The sequence below is a fragment of the Enhydra lutris genome, unplaced genomic scaffold (assembly GCF_002288905.1).
Source record: "Enhydra lutris kenyoni isolate GAN:26980312 unplaced genomic scaffold, ASM228890v2 scaffoldscaffold93, whole genome shotgun sequence".
NCBI lineage: Eukaryota > Metazoa > Chordata > Mammalia > Carnivora > Mustelidae > Enhydra > Enhydra lutris.
Window position 1 is genome coordinate 7,264,923 of NW_019154177.1, and position 17,295 is coordinate 7,282,217.

Consider the following 17,295-nt stretch of genomic DNA (forward strand, 5'->3'; position numbering starts at 1 on the left):
TTGATTACACAGGGACCACTCGTGCCCATTTAATCTTTTTGACAGTTTTGCTCCATGACATGCAAATAAAGGAGTACTTAACAATAATAATAATTTAAAAACCGTTACGTTTCCAGTCTAGGGCACAATCGTTATTTACTGTTAAATGGCATTACAGAATTTCAGAGTTCAATTTTGAAACTTTAACATTTTCATGCCGATTATTATTGTGGTACGCAAAGGAAGATGTGGGGAAAAGAACAGACACACTCTGGACCTAGAAGAAACAATTTAGTAGATTAGACATGAATAGAAGCAAACTAAGAAACTTCACTTTCTGGAAAATATGCAGAATGTCACTGTAGCATTCTATGAACCATTAACTTCATTACCAACCTTTCTGTTCTACACCGTGAATCATCTGAAAATTCCATTACCCACCTGATATAAAATATGAGGATTTCATTTTACTAAGTGCTGAATTAGCAAGTGCCTAGGGTAGCCTTTCATAAGCTATCAGAGCAAAGAAATCAATAGAGAAATGATCCTAGAATCAAAAGAAAAATATAAAGGAATGACCGTTGATTGCCTTGTGTGTTAGCTGCTCTCTGTGCTTATGAAGGAAAGTCAAACGCAGCCTTTCTCAATGGTTTGAGCATAAGTGACTTCCTAAATTAATGAGGAAGATAAAGCCCACAGATGGTGTATTGTGGTGTTTGAACTATACTAATTTTGACAGGTGACATGGAAGCCTTCTCAGCTACTCCTGTGAAATTAAGGATTCAGGGGAATGGCAATGTGAAATGCCTTTTAAGATGCAAATTAAACCACATACATATCTAATACCCTCCTTTATAAATGGAAATATACACAGGAATACTAAAAGATGAAATAGGAACATTTGTATGCCACGACTGAAATATGTAAATTTGCAGTCTTCTCAAGTATTCTAGAATATTCCTGAAGTATTCTAGAAAGTATTTCATGTATATAATTCTCCATATATCTAATGTATATTATATTACATATTATATATATTTAATAAATATAATATATATTATATAACTTCTAATATGTATGTTCATATATATATACAGAAGTCTTTTGCTTTGTTAAAAGATATCGATAGAGAGAGACATATTTGACCATGGTGTCACTTTCTTTACAGAAGCATTTGCTGGGGCCTTTTCACTTTTCATCTTGACACATGTTTTATCCCTATGTACTTTCCCTCTAAGGAAATGTCCTCCCAGGAAAAATTCCCAAAAGAATAAATATCCACATGTTATTGGATTTCATGAGCAATATTCAAAATTTTAGGCCACTGGCAAGGGGAAAATGATATTAGAGAAGGGAAATACAGACAGATTTTACTACAAAGTGGATTAAAGCATCTTCATCGTAACCAAAGATGATCTGATCATTTATATTCCCACACAGGGTCTAGACGCCCGCCTGTGCTATCTGGTAGTTCAGAATGGGGAACTGAGATAGCAGAGAAGCCCACTGGGTAGGTCTCTATAAATCACTGATGGCCATACAAATAGAATTGTTAAACCAATGCATTTTCCATTGCGCTTCCCAGGAAGACAGACGTAACTAATATTTTCAACATGAGGAACGTTCATCCACAAAATGGTTCATTTTCCCCAGAAAACATGGGGACCATAAAATTCCTGATGAAACCTATTGAGTCTATTGGGTGTGAGGGCAGTCACAAAGAGTCACTTGCGGAGATCCCGTCTGTATGTTTCTGAGTTCATTTCTATTCTAGGTCCTTGGGTCTGCACAGAAGCTTGAGGCTTCACCACCCAGAAGGAATATTGTAAACTGAGACTAGAGTAAGAAGCAACACGCTATGGAAGTTTTTCGGAGGGGCTGTCGGGTTCGAGAAAAGCTCAGGCTTCTTGTGCAGGGCTAGAGCTCAGAGGCTGGGAAGTGACGAGGGATCAAGTGAGGGTCATAGTAATGACAGGGCAGAGATGAAAGGGTCTGAGACGGCCCCACTGAAGCTGTGCTGCTGCTCAGCCCAGGCCCATGTGAGGCTACAGACTGCAGTGTGGGAAAGGAGCCTGCAATCACGCTTGCGCGGAGGAGTGTTTTAATTTCATCTGTCATCACAAGTCATCGAGTCATGCGGCAAACAGCGCTGGGGCCTGCCCCCCATCCTTCCCTGCCCTTCCCTCCCAGCACTCAGCATTAGGCTCCCAGAAAAGCCTTTCAGTATCTGAGGTAGGCTCCCCTCCCCTCGATTTTCAGAAAGGCACAAACTTTGGCTTCCAGTTTCAGACGTGTCAGGGACCTCCTGAAATTCACAAATGCCAGGTTAAGAATGAAGCGCTGAGGATTATAATTGGCCGGAAAATGGGAGCCAGATATTTCTGCCATATCTGGATGGCAGACATAGATTTCTCCTCTCCACCTTCTTGCTTAAAATAAATCACCTGGCCTGTCCTTCCATTTATCAAAAAGGGGAAATATTTTATATACAACAGCACAAGTCTGTTTGCATGTTTTTCTGTTACTCTGAAAAGTATAAGCCATAAGGAAAAATAATTTTAAGGACCCCCGTGTGAATTACTGACTTCAGTTTAAAAATTCTGTATTGCTTTGACACAACAGAGATACAGCAAGTACTGAAATAGCTATTATTTTGAAACCATGAGGAAGTTTTTAAAAGTCTGCAAAGCCAAACATATCATTAGTGCTCATAAATTACCATGTGGCATATTTATTGTCTTTTATCAGATAAATTAATTTTGATAAATATCCAATTAGGTTAGAATGTACGATCATTTAAGCAGAAGTAAATATATAAAAATCAGGGGTAGTGGAAAACTGTTGGTCATTACAAGATTTCTCAACCAAAAACAGATACAACACTTTAAATATCACTATTTAGGATCAATCTTACATAACATAACATAAATATACTAAATGTAAATCTTATAAAAAACTATATGTTTTAACTGAAGCTAAATAAAATGTGGTGTAATAGCAATGTGGATAGTAATTTTAGTGATATTTCCCAGAGTAATATAAATTGAAAAGTAAGTAATCTGATTTGCTCATAACTCTGAATGTAGTTAGGTCCTTAATAACAAGTATTTATTTATGATCCAGATTAATCAACTTGCCCTCTCTGGGCCAGGCTGTAAGTGATGTACTAAAATTCAGATACAATTTTAAGATATGTAGGAATCTTAAGGGAGGTAACAGTTATTTTAGATTATTCATAACACAGGGAGAACCCAAACAGCTTAGATAAATAAAATCCATAGATCCTTCCCTTATCCCTGCCCGGTCAACAGCTTTAATAACTTTTCCTTACCAGCCAACCCATAAAATGAAAAACAAGACAAATTGCCTGATTTTAATTTCTCCTTCTTGACCATCCACTGCTGACTTCTCTGATGGGAGATTATAAAAAAAAGAAAGAAAGAAAGAAAACAAAATGGGAAAAAAAAACACAACAAACCAGTGAGAGCTAAGGAGCGGGAAGGAGAAGAAAGAAGCTAAGAGCCTAGATGATCTATAAATTAAGTAATCATACAGTGAACTCATTTGCTCCAGGTAGTTCTAAAGATACTATCTATCATCATGAATCCTAGCAGGGCAAATAAATAAAATGGATCCCTTAAATGGATCTTCCCTCACCATCTCATATCTCCTCAAAGAAGTAGGACTCCTAAGCGAGAAACACACGTAACAACCATCCACAAGGTCTTCCAAAACCAGATGCCCGGCACAGACATGAAGACACTGCCACGTTCAGGAGACAGGCAGTCAGGAAGAGCTAAGCATCATTCCGTCCACATTCATCAGGCCTGTCGTCACAGGCACCAAAGTGCAAAGAGGTGACCAAGATGGTCTCTCCCTAAAGGTGGTGACAGTTCTGTTGGGTTTACACGTTGAGTGAGGGATGCTAGAGCCGGGTGATGAGTGCCCACACAGGGATGCCAGATGGAGGCCAACAGAGCATGGCGGGAACCTAGGCAGCGGCAGAGAGGGCTCTGTGAAAGATGGAGGCAGCAGAAAGCGCCGTACAATCAGACAGGATAAGAAACAGTCCAGGGCGCCTGGGTGGCACAGCGGGTTAAGCCTCTACCTTGGCTCAGGTCATGATCTTGGGGTCCTGGGATCCAGCCCCACATCAGGCTCTCTGCTCAGCAGGGAGCCTGCTTCGCCCCCACCCTCTGCCTGTCTCTGCCTACTTGTGATCTCTGTCAAATAAATAAATAAAATCTTAAAAAAAAGAAAAGAAACCGTCCAGGTGCTAGCCAGTTATGTAATCTGACCAATAATTAAAGCATTCTAAGATGTGGCTTCTACATCAATGAAATCAGGAGAATAACATCTCTATAGGTAGCTTATTTTAAGAAGGAAAAGAATGTGTGGAAAGCAATCAGTGTGGTTTCCTGAAAATAACGAGCAGTCAACAAACTGTACTGATGTTATTATTAGGCAGTCTTGAAAAAAAGTACCAGCGATTTCTGGTGCCTGAGGACAGGTAGCCACTGTGCCCCTGCCACTGGCCTCTAGACACCTTGTGGGGTTCACGGGTACCATGTTGCCTGAATTAATCCTTAGCTGTGGGCTACCTACAACCAGGAGGGCAACACGAAGCAACATGGTTCAAGAATGCGCAAGTTCACCAGTCACCCCGCCCTCTGTAAAGTCAGAGTTCACTCAAGAGGAATATGCCCAGGTTATTACCTCCATAATGTCAACAGGAGAGCAAACAGCACAAAAACCTCTCTCATCGGCCATGGTGGGGGCCATCTATGCGTCAACGCACGGAGCAGCAAACGGCAGTACGTCTGATTCCGTCATTATTACCAACAGTCAATGTGTGGTGGGAACGGAAAGAGCAGAAGTTAAAGTAGAAACTTCAGGAGGATAAAAAAGCCACGGCATACAGGAGACATTGCAGGGTACCAAGGACATGGGAACACAGGGATGCTTTGGTAGATGGCATCCTGAGGCTCCCGTATGCCAAGCTAAAGAGCGTATCCTCTTCCTGTGGGTAACGGACAGGTCTGTAAGGTCTTTAAGATGAGCTAATAGGTTTCAATCCATTGTTTTATCTATTGTTTTGACCTCGTGTCCATACTTAGTAAGTACTGCATAAGGTTATACTTAGGTTTCTGCAATTCGAGGATGCTTTTCAAAGATACGTATATGTAAGTACGGTGTTTGAGATCATCTCTTTGTCAGCTATCTCATCATTTAAACTGCATCTCAAATTGTTTTATTAAGGCAGGAATATGTTAAAATTAGGGTTTGTAGATGTTCCAAACAACACTTAACTACTTGCCTGTTAAGGATTAAGAATTTTCCTCCCTCCCTTTCATTCGCTACACATTTATTTAATGTCTACTATAAAGTGTCACATGTAATGCTAGACTTTTTTTTTAAGTAAGTTCCATGCTCAACATGGGACTTGAACTCGTGACCCTGAGTTCAAGAGTCACATGCTCTACTGACTGAGCCAGCCAGGCATCCCTAGACTCATGATAAAACCTTAAAAGTACATCCTATGTTAACTATAATATGCATCTTCTGTTCCTATTATCAACAGATCTATTTTTTTATCAACTATTCTGTTCCTATTATCCATAGATCTACTTTTCCACATTGTACTTTTAAATAATCACAGAAACTTTGATATTTTCCTTTAAATGATTTCGCCTTTGTGGGGTATGTGGGTGGCTCGATGGGTTAAGTGTCCGACTCTTGACTTCAGCTCAGGTCATGATCTCGGGGTTGTGAGATTGGGCCCCATGTTGGGCTCCATGCTGGGCGTGGAGCCTGCTTAAGATTCCTTCTCACCCTCTGTGATCCCCGCTGCTCTCTTCCTCTCTCTCTCAGAAAAAAAAAAAAAAGAAGAAGAAGAAAGATTTCCCCTTTAAGCTGTTCAATTAAATACATATATACAAAAATAAGCAAGCAAGCTGGTAAGACGTTTTAAGGAAGATCGCAAAGTCCAGTGAATGTGAAGTAAACAGAAAAATGGAGAAGGAAAAGAGCCTGGTGAAATCCTCTATAATTAAAGTCTGCAGCCTGAAGCATCTTCAGAAACCTGAGAAGGCATTTTCCCACCAATACAATTCTCAAGGAACCCTCACTGTGAGGGTTTTAAAGCATGAGGAGTTGTTTCAAGAGTGGGTTCTTTCTATCCCCACAGTTTAAAAGACATCACCATCTGTCATTCACTGGTGTTATTGTTGTTTTGATTTTTTTTTCTCCCATTTTCTTTTTTTTCTTATTGGTGAACTCTCTCCAGCACTCTTTAGATAAGTCAGGTGATTTCAGTAGCGTGCCCTCGGCTTAGTGAGAGAAAAACGAGGAAGCACAATGTATTGGTGGGCACGGGCCGAGGCTCAGCACCACTTGGCTCCCTTCCCTGACGTCCTGTTTCACATGGGGGAGCCGGGGAAGGCTCTGCAGCTCAGTTCCCTTTCCTGTTACACAATGAATGGTGTGTCTGGGGAACAGGGTGCGCTCTGGGCTCTCCCGCTCAGGGGAGAGTGAGAAGAACTGCCAAGGCCACGGTGTCCAGATGTCAAAGGAAGCTTTTTCAAGCTTGTACTTTCAGGTAGGCATGGGTCTTTTTCCTCTTGCACGCTTCGGCTCGTTTGTTTCATTTCCTCTGTTTTCCCTTGGATTGCTTTCTCCCTTGGTGTGGTGCGACAGGGCTGGGTGACTCCCAGTATACCAAGGGCAGAGGAGTGAGTGGTTTTTCTTCGGGACAAACTCTCATCCTTGAAGTTCACTTACTTTGTCATCTTCTGCAGCCTCTTCTGACCCAAATGTTAAGACTCGAAAGTTTGAGGCTATAGAGGGGCTCTATAACTTATTTTTTGAAGAAGGCCCTTCCTTGATTCATTCTTGATCCACTCATTTACTGAACCACCACTCGGTCGGGTACACCCGGAGACGGAAATGATGAGGTCCCTGCCTTGTAAAGATGACAGTGGAGGAGGGAAGGCCAACGTGACAGATACCTGACAGCGAGAGGGTTCAAAGGGTAACATCATGACAATCAGAACTTGCTGTCACCCCAACCACGACGTATGAACTAAACATCTGGTGTTTTTCCAGGTGAAGTGTAAAGCTATGTTTAGCAACTTCCGCTGATTTCAGAAGCTCTCCTGGAGCATGCGTGTGGAGGTCAACAGCTCCGGCACTACTTCAGATGCGGGGCAGAGGATCTGCTACAAATGCAGCATTGGCTTCCGTAACCTTGCAATTAACAGACGTGCTGAATTCGTTTCAAGATGTACTTTATTCAGTCATCTCAGAGCCTATGCATGATTTTCCCCTTTACGTCTACTCCCTACTTGAACTTTGCTGATTCTAGCACTACGGTTCCCTCGGTCCTCGCTGAGATCTGTTTCAAACCACACATCTAGCATATCGCCCGGTAGGTGCCTCGCATTTACTTCAAATGGAGCAGGACTTGGCCATATTTGATTTTTACAGGGAAGTCACTTGCTTTCTTCAAGTGTTGGGTCACAGGCTTATGTGTAAAGTGACACATCTGCAACTTGCTTTTCAATAGCAAATCTTAACAGTCCCCCACTGTCCAAAGTACTAAAGTTAACCTATCATATCCCTTTACCAAATAGATCGGGCTGGGGGACATGTGAATAACAAAACTGAAACTGCTGGATTTCTTCGCTGTGTATTCGTAATTAACAACCAGATTGCTACTAAGTCTGTTTTCAGAATTTCTAAAAGACGTTGCGGACGTAAGGGAGGCTTTTCAGCACAACTTCGACTAGTACAGGCTTCCCATCCAGTCAACAGAAACAGTCTTGCCATTGGTGACTGTTCATTGGAATCTGGGCATTAAATTTTAGCACCTATGCTTGCTTTTAGATTCAGGAATGTTTTTTTCCTGCACGAAACAACTGTAAAGGACACAGCGGATAAAAATATAAGCGCCTTGTTTCTATACTTTGCGCGTGATTTTCCAACAGCAGTTATCAGATTTCTTATCCAGAACTGTGGGTCCAATGTAATTATTTTATTGCTCAAATAGCTGTCATGGATCCTGGCATGCGCTTTTTCACTTAAATGTCCCTGTTTCTTGCTCATATTTACTGTGGCATTTGTCATCCGATGCCAGGTACTTGGACACGTGTCCATTTTTCTAGCTTCACGGTAAGCTCCTTGAGGGTAAGCGCCTGACCCGGACAAGGGATACAAATGAGACGAGGCATCTCCCGTCGCCACGACCCCTTCGTGTTCACGGTGACCACGAGAGAATCAAGGAGAGGAACACCAAGCTGTGTCTCTCTAGGATCCCACTTCATCCCTAACCTTCCCCAGACAAAGGGAGGAGATTTAAAACACCCTCACACTTACAGCCCCACACCCTTACCGCCAGGGCGAACAGTGGTTCCGATACAGTGCTCACGGCCGGATGCAAAATGAATGCAATGCCGTAGCGCGCCTTAACTAGACCAGACCAGGGCACCGAGCAGAGGAACCGAGGCACACTTATGCCACGGGAGTCCGAGGGGCTGCGGAGAAGAAACAAAGAACTGTGACGAGAGGGTGAGCGCTGGAAAACCCAAGCAACGTTAATCAACGGAGAGCAAGCAAAAACAAGATGTGCAGACTGACACAGAGGAGGGTCTGAAATTCTCCACTCGTTCTAGTAACGCGGGACCACAGAAACATGAAATAAAATAATAATGATCATGTGCAAGAGGTTTTAAATGTAACCGTACGATGCTGCTGAGGCTGCCACACTGTCTTGGGCTGGAGCGTGTCTGTGTCAGCAGGGAAATGGGGCGCTTTGCCTTACCTCCAGATGCTCTAAAATATAGGGTGGATTTGTCATGCCAAGCCTCAGCATCGCTCCCTCAGGGATCACTTCAACCAGTTTCCACAGCAGTGCGGGGAGATTGGTGCCAATGTCTCTGCCGTAAGCCCCCGTGTCTTCACTGGTCAACCATATCTCACAAACGCCCTCTGTGAATCAAAGGAGATAATGAACAAATCCGCTGCAGAGCTGTTTCCTTCATCATACAGCTGCTCGCTCTTTTTAATGCAGTATTACTCAACACCATTATGCGGGCAAGCGGGGTATTCAACTGCAGAGAAAAAGCAGCTTATCCCGTGGTGGCACTGGGTTATTAAGTTCATTTTACGAACACCAGAGAGTTACCACAATGCTGTAAATTATCGGTGCGTCCTATGGAGTGATTAACATTCACAGCCAATCAATTCAGCCGCGCTTCCTCCGGAGCACTTTGATCAGGACGCAAGCGACAATCCCATCACAATGAAGACCTACTTTCTGGAGCACCGCGAGTCTTGGAACTGAACAGTCACGGCACAGGAGAGGTGCTACCAGGAGTTAACTCACTCATCAGTCTGTCGCCGACCCAAAGAAAAATGTCAAGCGTAGTTAAGGTTTAATTCACAAATTATTAATTATGAGGTACCCATTTCTCCTGCAGCCACTATTCTAATTTGTTTTCTTTATTCAATTAAGAATAGAGTGCTCTACATTGCGGTGTTCAAAGAAGTCGGTTGCTGTATCAACTTAGTATTTGTGCTGAAAAACCTGTTTACTGGCAGCCTGCGTCCTGTTTTCCATCAATCAGACTTTAGGAGAACGCGTGTGTGTTTTGTTGTTACTGTTATTACGGAGAATCCTGACTTCAAATATTATGGCCTGCACTAACATCCTTTCAAAAATCAAAAAGAAACACGTCTGGGCAAACTAGTATTATTTAAAACGAGTAAAAGAGAGTTAGCAAGAGCCACCCAGGTTTTCAGAACCTTTCTGAAAGCATATTCGATTAAAGGATTAGCCTATTTTAAAAGGCCAAATGATTCACACAAAGCTAAGACCAACAATCAAACAGGCCTGTGAAATTTGTTCATGCTAAAGTGATTTGTTGCTTCAGAAGAACCTCGGCACACGCACCAGGCCCACAAAGACGACAGCCTGACCCAAAAGTATACATTTCTAGAAAGAGTCTTCAAATTATAATTTTAAATTGTCCTCAGTTGATGGAAGAGAAGAATTTAAAAAAAAATACATTTAAATATTCCCAGCCAAGGGAGACAACAAACAAAACACATGGCTTTTGTGTGAATGTGAACCTAAAAACCTACAGAAAAGAGAAGCGGAAAGTAAAGACTTTTACTCTCTTTAATGCCTTCCACAGAGGTGGAAAAATACACATGAAGCTGAGATCTCCAATAAGTACTCTTTCCTCTAGAATAAGAGATATATTTACTTTACCCAAAACCAGCCAAACCACATAACAACATGTTTCACTTTTCCCCAGGGTCTATCTTTCTGAGACATGCACATCCTCAAACACACCCGTACAACACAGAAAATACAAGGATAGAAACAAAATTTTAGTTTCCTGCAATTAAAGAATCAGTAACTTAGCATAGAGAACTGGAGGCATCAAAACAAAAACAAAAACAAAAACAAAAACAAAAACAAAAACAAGAAAACAGCCCTATTTAAAAAGTTGGAGATGTTTTCAGAATCTGCAAATCAGTAGTCCTGTGAATACACCGGTTTTCTCTATTTCAATTAAATATGTAGTTCCAGAAATCAATAAACATTTGCTTAGTTTTAATCATTTAATAAAAACTTTTCTCTTCAAAAGGAATAGTCTGCTATGCTCATAGGTTGTCCTTTGTAGTCAGACAGTTTTATAAATATTCCCAGCACATGGAGTAAATATTTTTCTATTTTAAGAAGAAGGGTTGCAATCAGTGGTATTATCTTTATTTAAATATTACATATGCCATCAGACAGTGGACTCCTACAACCTTTTTTCTCCCCCCCCCCGTTTGTTTTTAATCTTATCACAAAATCCACTCCAGGAAAAGAGATGGCTAAGTAACAGCATATACGGATTTTAAAACACTCTGAAAGAGGTTATAAAAACAGGACATTATCCCTGATTTTCCAGTTACTGGCACTTGAGCAACACAATATGAATATTTTAAAATGAACAGAATAATTTTAATTTATAATTTTTCCATCCAAATGGTTCCATGTTACGCCTTATGTAGAGAGAGCGAGTTCCTGGAACAGTGCCTTGCTGTTGCTAGATGAATATAGAAGGGGGAAAAATCACTATGAATAGGAATGGAAATAACATCCATGCAGAAAACAGCAGCCAGCTCTTAAAGCCGCATAGGTGGGGACCAATAGCCCCCTGGTGGGCTGAAACTTCAAATTAAATCACATAAAGAGGAAGCAGCTGTAACACTAAATCAGAGCAACAACAGGAATAATGGTCTTGATGTCTCCAAGATCAAGGCTGCTAAAATGCTCTTTATAACAGCAACCTGGGTTAAAACACAGTGAAATGAGAGCACATGTGCAAAATGTGAAATCCCAGGACTTTTGGCAAAGCGGGCCTTGCCAATTCCCTCCCAAAACGTGTCAAAGTTGATTCTGCTCTTAATCAACGTGAGAAAGTCGGATTTTGCGAGGTTCTATCTCAAGAATTCCAATGAGTTCTGATCCTTCCAATCGTGAGGATATAGAAAGTCATCTCACACTAACGGTGAAGCTAAATGCGGAATCCACTCCCTGCCATCCTTTTCTCTGGGAAGTCTGGTGATTACTCACTGTGCAAGCGGTTCCTGTCAGGTCCGCCTGCGTCTGAATTCACCAGGGGAAGTGCAGTCTGTGATCACTAATGGAGGCTGGGACACATGCATGCTTCTAGCCGCACACTTAATTGGCTATACTTATGGACAGAAGGGCTTGCCTAAACAGCTTCATTCCTTGAGGACTTCGGTTATGAGCTATATTCCTTTGCACATTCGTTTCTTTATTGGTCTATCAAACATTTATTAAGCCCTTCCCTACTATGTGCCCTGCATCAATTCAGCTCATGACAGATATGGATTCATCATTAAGCTTCTGTGAGCTAACACTGGCTATTATCCAGGAGCTGGCAAGGGGACATTAACAGACACCCTGGGAACTTCACATACATCCCTATCAGTGGTGGGGGCAGGGGGGCGGGGTGAGCGGGGGTGGGGGGAGGGGGGGCAGGGACTGGAGAACACAGCCCCAGACACCAGAATGAGAGGCTAGCTGGGCTGACTCAGGGGGGAGGATGATGTCAGCCACAATGAGATAGGCCCAGTCTGCTCTCCAGCGTGGACTGTGATGAATACGTGTCAGGAAAACAAACACATGAAAAAAAAAAAAAAAAAGATGTAAGCAGGAAGAACTGAGATAAGAGGAATGAATGCCCAGTAGAAACTCCCAGGCCTGTAAAAATAAACACGTGCAAAAAAAGGAAAGTAGGCGGTGGAAAAGTAGGACAGAAATTAGCTTTTTATAAGCATCTGAGGAGAGATTTTACTTTTTCCTGAAACTGTTTATCCATCTGATTTTTGTTTTCCTGAAATTGTTCATTTTGCCTTTTCTAATGAACATCAGGCTCATCAGATCAACTATCTTCCATTTGTTGGTGTTAATTCTGGTGAAAAGATGAACAAATACTAGGAAGGAATGAAATGTGTCTTACCAGGGAAAGTCCTCTAAAAGTTCAATTATTAGAATCCATTATCATTTTGCCCAAGTAATTATGGACCAGCCTACAGTTGAAATGCACAGTATTTTGGCCGAATGGAGAACCACCCCCACAGCTGGATTCTGATCTTTGCTCCAGAGTAATCTGAGATGACAGAGGACAGAAAAAGGAGAAGACATAAAAGGTTAACAAAAAAGAAAAAAAAAAAAAGATAATATCCTCAATAAAAGAGTCTCACAACAAAGAAAATCCTTTTTGAAAATCAAACTTTGCCAAAACTCAATTTCAAAAGCTTAGGACTCACTGTAACTGGCCCTATGTAGGGGCTTCAATGTAGTAGATGCAAATATGGGCAAAGACTGATTTCATCTAATCAGAGAACTGATTTTTTCCTCCAGTGGCTCTGGCTTTATCGTTTGGAAAATTTCTACCACACAAAGGTGATTCATTTGTCCCACTAGGAATAGAGTCTCTAAAAGTAAGGATTACAAAAACAGGAAAACTGTAAACAGTGATTAATGGGATCAAAAGGGAACGACAGCAGATAGCCAGAAGATCTTTATCCACGACAAAAAATTTTTTTAAAAAGTTCACCTCAAAATCTGCTAAGTCTTTCTTCTTCGGAACACGCTTGCCATCCTCTTCTCCTTCTGTCTTGTTCCCTTCGTGCCTGCCTTTGCCCTTCCCTTCCTTCTCTTTTTCCACCAGCCCATTCCAGTGCTCAATTTCCATCTTCCTCAAAGGCCAATAAGGAATATGAATTAAAAACAGAGTATGTTGTATTTATTTAATATGCATTCAATTCTCTCCTCTTAATTCCAGATCCTCTGTTTTAAGGATGACAAGGGCACATTAATTAGATTTTTATGGTTTGTCTTTTTCTTAAAAAAAAAACTTAGAAAATTCACAAATAACTATGAGTCTCTGATTAAGCACTGGAAGGGTCATGGAAATTTCTTCAGTGGTGATGTTTTTAAGTAATAATATATATAGCCAGTCCTCCACCTAATCAATCTATTCACTTAATAGTGAATTAGACAATATAACTTCTTTGATCCCTCTAATCCTATTATTGGATGCTCAAGGGTTTTGTAAAACAAACAAACAAACAAACACCGCTGAAATGACAATATTATTAAAGATAGCATCATAACAGGACCAACCATGGCTATCCTGGATAGAACAATGACGTACCATCAATTACCTCATTCTTCAACTATATTGTTTATACTATTGCAAACTAACAAAAGTTATCATAGGCATGAAGGTGTTTTTGCTAACTTTTTATTTTGAACAATGTTACATTTATAGAAAAATCTCAACAGTAGTACACCAAACAACTAACACACATACTCGGGTTTGTTTGTTTGTTTGTTTGTTTTTCCCTGAGAGTTAGTTGTGGACGTTGTAGCACTTTAAATCTCAATATGTCAGCATGTACTTTCTGAGATCAAGAACACTCTGTCTCATAATCACAACACAATCACTGTTCTCCGCAAACCTAACACTGGACATCACTCCCACTGTAGGTGAACTGAATTCCTTGTACTTCTTTGTGCAAGTCCTGCTGCTCAGGCCTCCGTGAATTCGCATATGCTGTTCCCTCTAAAGTGTCTTCTACTCTTTGCATAATGAATACAACCTTAAGGGAAATTTTCTTGACCACCCAGACTAATTTTGATGCTCCTGTTCTGTGCTCCCAAGCATCTAACATAAAATTTTGTATCACAATGCATTATAGTTAGTGGTTCGTTAGGATGGAAGCATCTCCAGACAGAGATACCAAAACCTCACTAACAAATGAATGCCTAAGACTTACTACACTGCATAAAACATAGGACGCACGTGACAAATTTTGGTTCCATATACATATGGATGTACATGTGTACATGTACATAGAGTGTGTGCACAGGAGTATACTACGTTCTGTATCAGGCAGTAAGGAAATAACAAATTTTCTTTGGACAATATGGAAATGCAGCTTGAATGCGGCAAAGTGTGTTATACGGTCTCTTAAGTTCTCCATAAGATCAGCAGCCTTACTTAAAATTTCCTATTATCCTATAAGGACAACTGGATAGCACAGCAGGTGAATATAAATTTTTTTTTTACCTAAAAGTAAGACTTTCCACTTATAGGTAAGTTCAGAGAGATCAACTATCCGCAAGACAATTAAACTTTAAAATTATCTTTTTTATTGCGTTAATAGCAAGAGTTGACAGAGTATTTGCAGAGCACCCTGACCTCTGTGATTACAATGCAACACAGAAGAGAAGTTGTTGACATAAACTGATCATGTTGTCGCTAAACAAAAGCAACCTGTTTAATTTATTTCTTTCAAAAGGTCATAATCAGAGAGAATACTGTTTATTTTCATACTTCTACAAGAATCTGGAAATAATGGAAAGCTAAAAGCAAACTAAACAACACAAAAGGATGACGCACTTTCTGAAAACAAGGCATCTGACTCCCCAGGCTCCAGAACCCGCAGTAAACCTCAGTGAGGGAGATTAAGTTTATCCTAATCCCAGTGTGTTTTATGCCATATATGGGCTTTTCTAATGCCCCCAGAGAGGACCCAGACAGGAGTGTCTATGAATGGGCCCTCTGGTATTTTAGCAGGATATGCAGAGAGATATTCTATGGTCTTTAAAAAAATCACAACCGCTTCAACTCCCAGAAGTCCAAACATTACAGATAGAAAAGGAAGTCAGAAGAGGGAGAAAAGAACAAGAAGTCTACAACACAGTATCCTGTGCTCAGAAAAAAATTAGTATCAGGTGATTGTAGAGATGTTTAAAAATTCCTCTAGATTCCAAGACGAAGTTCAAGAGTTACAGAATAGTTTAGAGCATAAAAGAAACTAAAGAAGCAAAGCATTTTGCACTATCTGGGCCAATGAACCCAACTACAGAATGAAGGACAAATAGAACTTAAATTTTAAAAGGACAGAATATCTTTATAACTAATGTTTTATGGTCCCAAATGTCTTTCCCCAAAGTGAACTACACCAAATCCATAGTCAAGTGGGACTAAAAATACTGCAGCTATCTTTACGGAAATTCGACCTTGAATGTAAAACTTAAAAATTAATCATTTCAAGGGCTTAAATGGCAGATACAGCTTTCTACTTTCTATCACATTCTTCTATTCAGTTTGGAGGTGCATGAGGAGGACAGTGTAGGTGTTCTAACACAAATAACACAACATCCATCCATTCACTCATTCATCGCTCATTCTTCATCTAGCAAGTATCTGTTGAGTATTTTAATGTACCAGACACTGTGCTAGATCTTGAGTGAAATTTATTCACGTGAGGGATATAATAAACTAAAAGATGAATAATATACTGTCAAGTATGAGTAAGTGCTATAAGATGTCTAAAAGCAGGATAAAGAATGAGTGATAACGTGGTGGGTCAGGACATTACTTTTGACAAGGAGTAGTTGAGGAAGACTCAGGATAACACGAACCATGCATGAACCAAGGCCATGCACCACGTGCAATTAGCTGAAGGAGGGGCACTCGCAGCAGAGGGAACCTAAGATCCAGCATCAGCATGTTTACGGTTCCCAAGCAACCACAACGAGGTCAGTGTGGTTGGGGTGACGTGCTGGCAGAGAGGAATTTGTGGTGAGAAAGAATTATAAGATGGGAGCCAGTGGGGGCATGAGGTTCAAGTTCACCAAGCAGAGCTAAGGAAACAAAAATTACATGTTGATAACCTATTCACTGTCATGGGCAATGAATATGCAACATGTATATTATACTTGCTAGTGAAAGTTCTCAATAACTCTGTATTTTAAGATATTTTCGTGTGTAAGCTCATGAATATTCGGTGCCATTTCAGAATTCTCAAATCACTATATTTGGTAGATAAGAAGAAACAGGAAAAGGAGTAACAGTTAAGGTCAATGTCCAGTCTATCTTAAAGAAATTACCTTCTTTTGCTCTTTTTTGGGAGGGAGAATTTGTTATAATTGATCAAAATGCCTGAAATCACACTCACAAAATTAAACAGGAACAAGTAAAAAGGAATCTGAGACCAGTGACACATTTAGGCCAGTTAGTTGGTAGCACCACAAGGGAAAAGAGGGAAAGGAGCTGGTGCTGGCCTTTTATCTATTCTGTTTCCCTTCAACAGAACCTAAAGATTACTAAGGAGACCCCAGCTTCTATCTTCACATCATTTAAGTTGACATCCAACAAACCAACATTTGCCAAAAACTCAGTCTCCAGAGTCTCAGCCATTGCTACAATCTCAGAAGGAGGAACAAATAAGAACAAGTAAAATAAAATCCTTTGTTGTGAGGCAGGAAAAAATTCATTTTTCCTTCATTAAAGAAAAAAATAGGATCATCCCCAAGAATCTACTACCCACACACCAAGTAACTATAGTGACAAATAGCATAATTCAGTTCAGTTTGGCTCCTTTTAGCTACTATACTTCGGCAACTGACCAAAAAAGTGGGTTAAAATATTCTTTAAGTGTACCTTTTCCAGGTCTGATGTCATCGAAATCTGAAGATTTTTTTTTTCTGGTGAACAGAAAGTTAAAAAAAAGGCCGGGTGGGGGGAGGGATTGGGTGATGAGAACTGTCCCTACATAATGAAAGATTGAGGTGCAACTCTACGAAAAGAAAATATTTTAAAGTTTAGAAGTTCTGTGGAAAAGCAGGTAGTTGTCTCTTAAGGAAAAAAGAATAACCAGAATATGAAGGTCTGATACATACCCCACTTATCAAAGATTTAATGGTCAAATACCTGT

General features: G+C 40.5%; 1 protein-coding gene across 2 annotated transcripts in view; it reads right to left on the reverse strand.

Moving 5' to 3' along the window:
• Window positions 1-17,295, reverse strand: part of LOC111138564 (CDK5 regulatory subunit associated protein 1 like 1) — a 653,240-nt gene that overhangs the window by 256,315 nt on the left and 379,630 nt on the right. For both annotated transcript variants that reach the window (XM_022490583.1, XM_022490584.1), the window contains exon 9: window positions 8,798-8,964. In XM_022490583.1, the coding sequence (XP_022346291.1) occupies window positions 8,798-8,964 (167 nt within the window). The remainder of the gene's footprint in view (window positions 1-8,797; window positions 8,965-17,295) is intronic.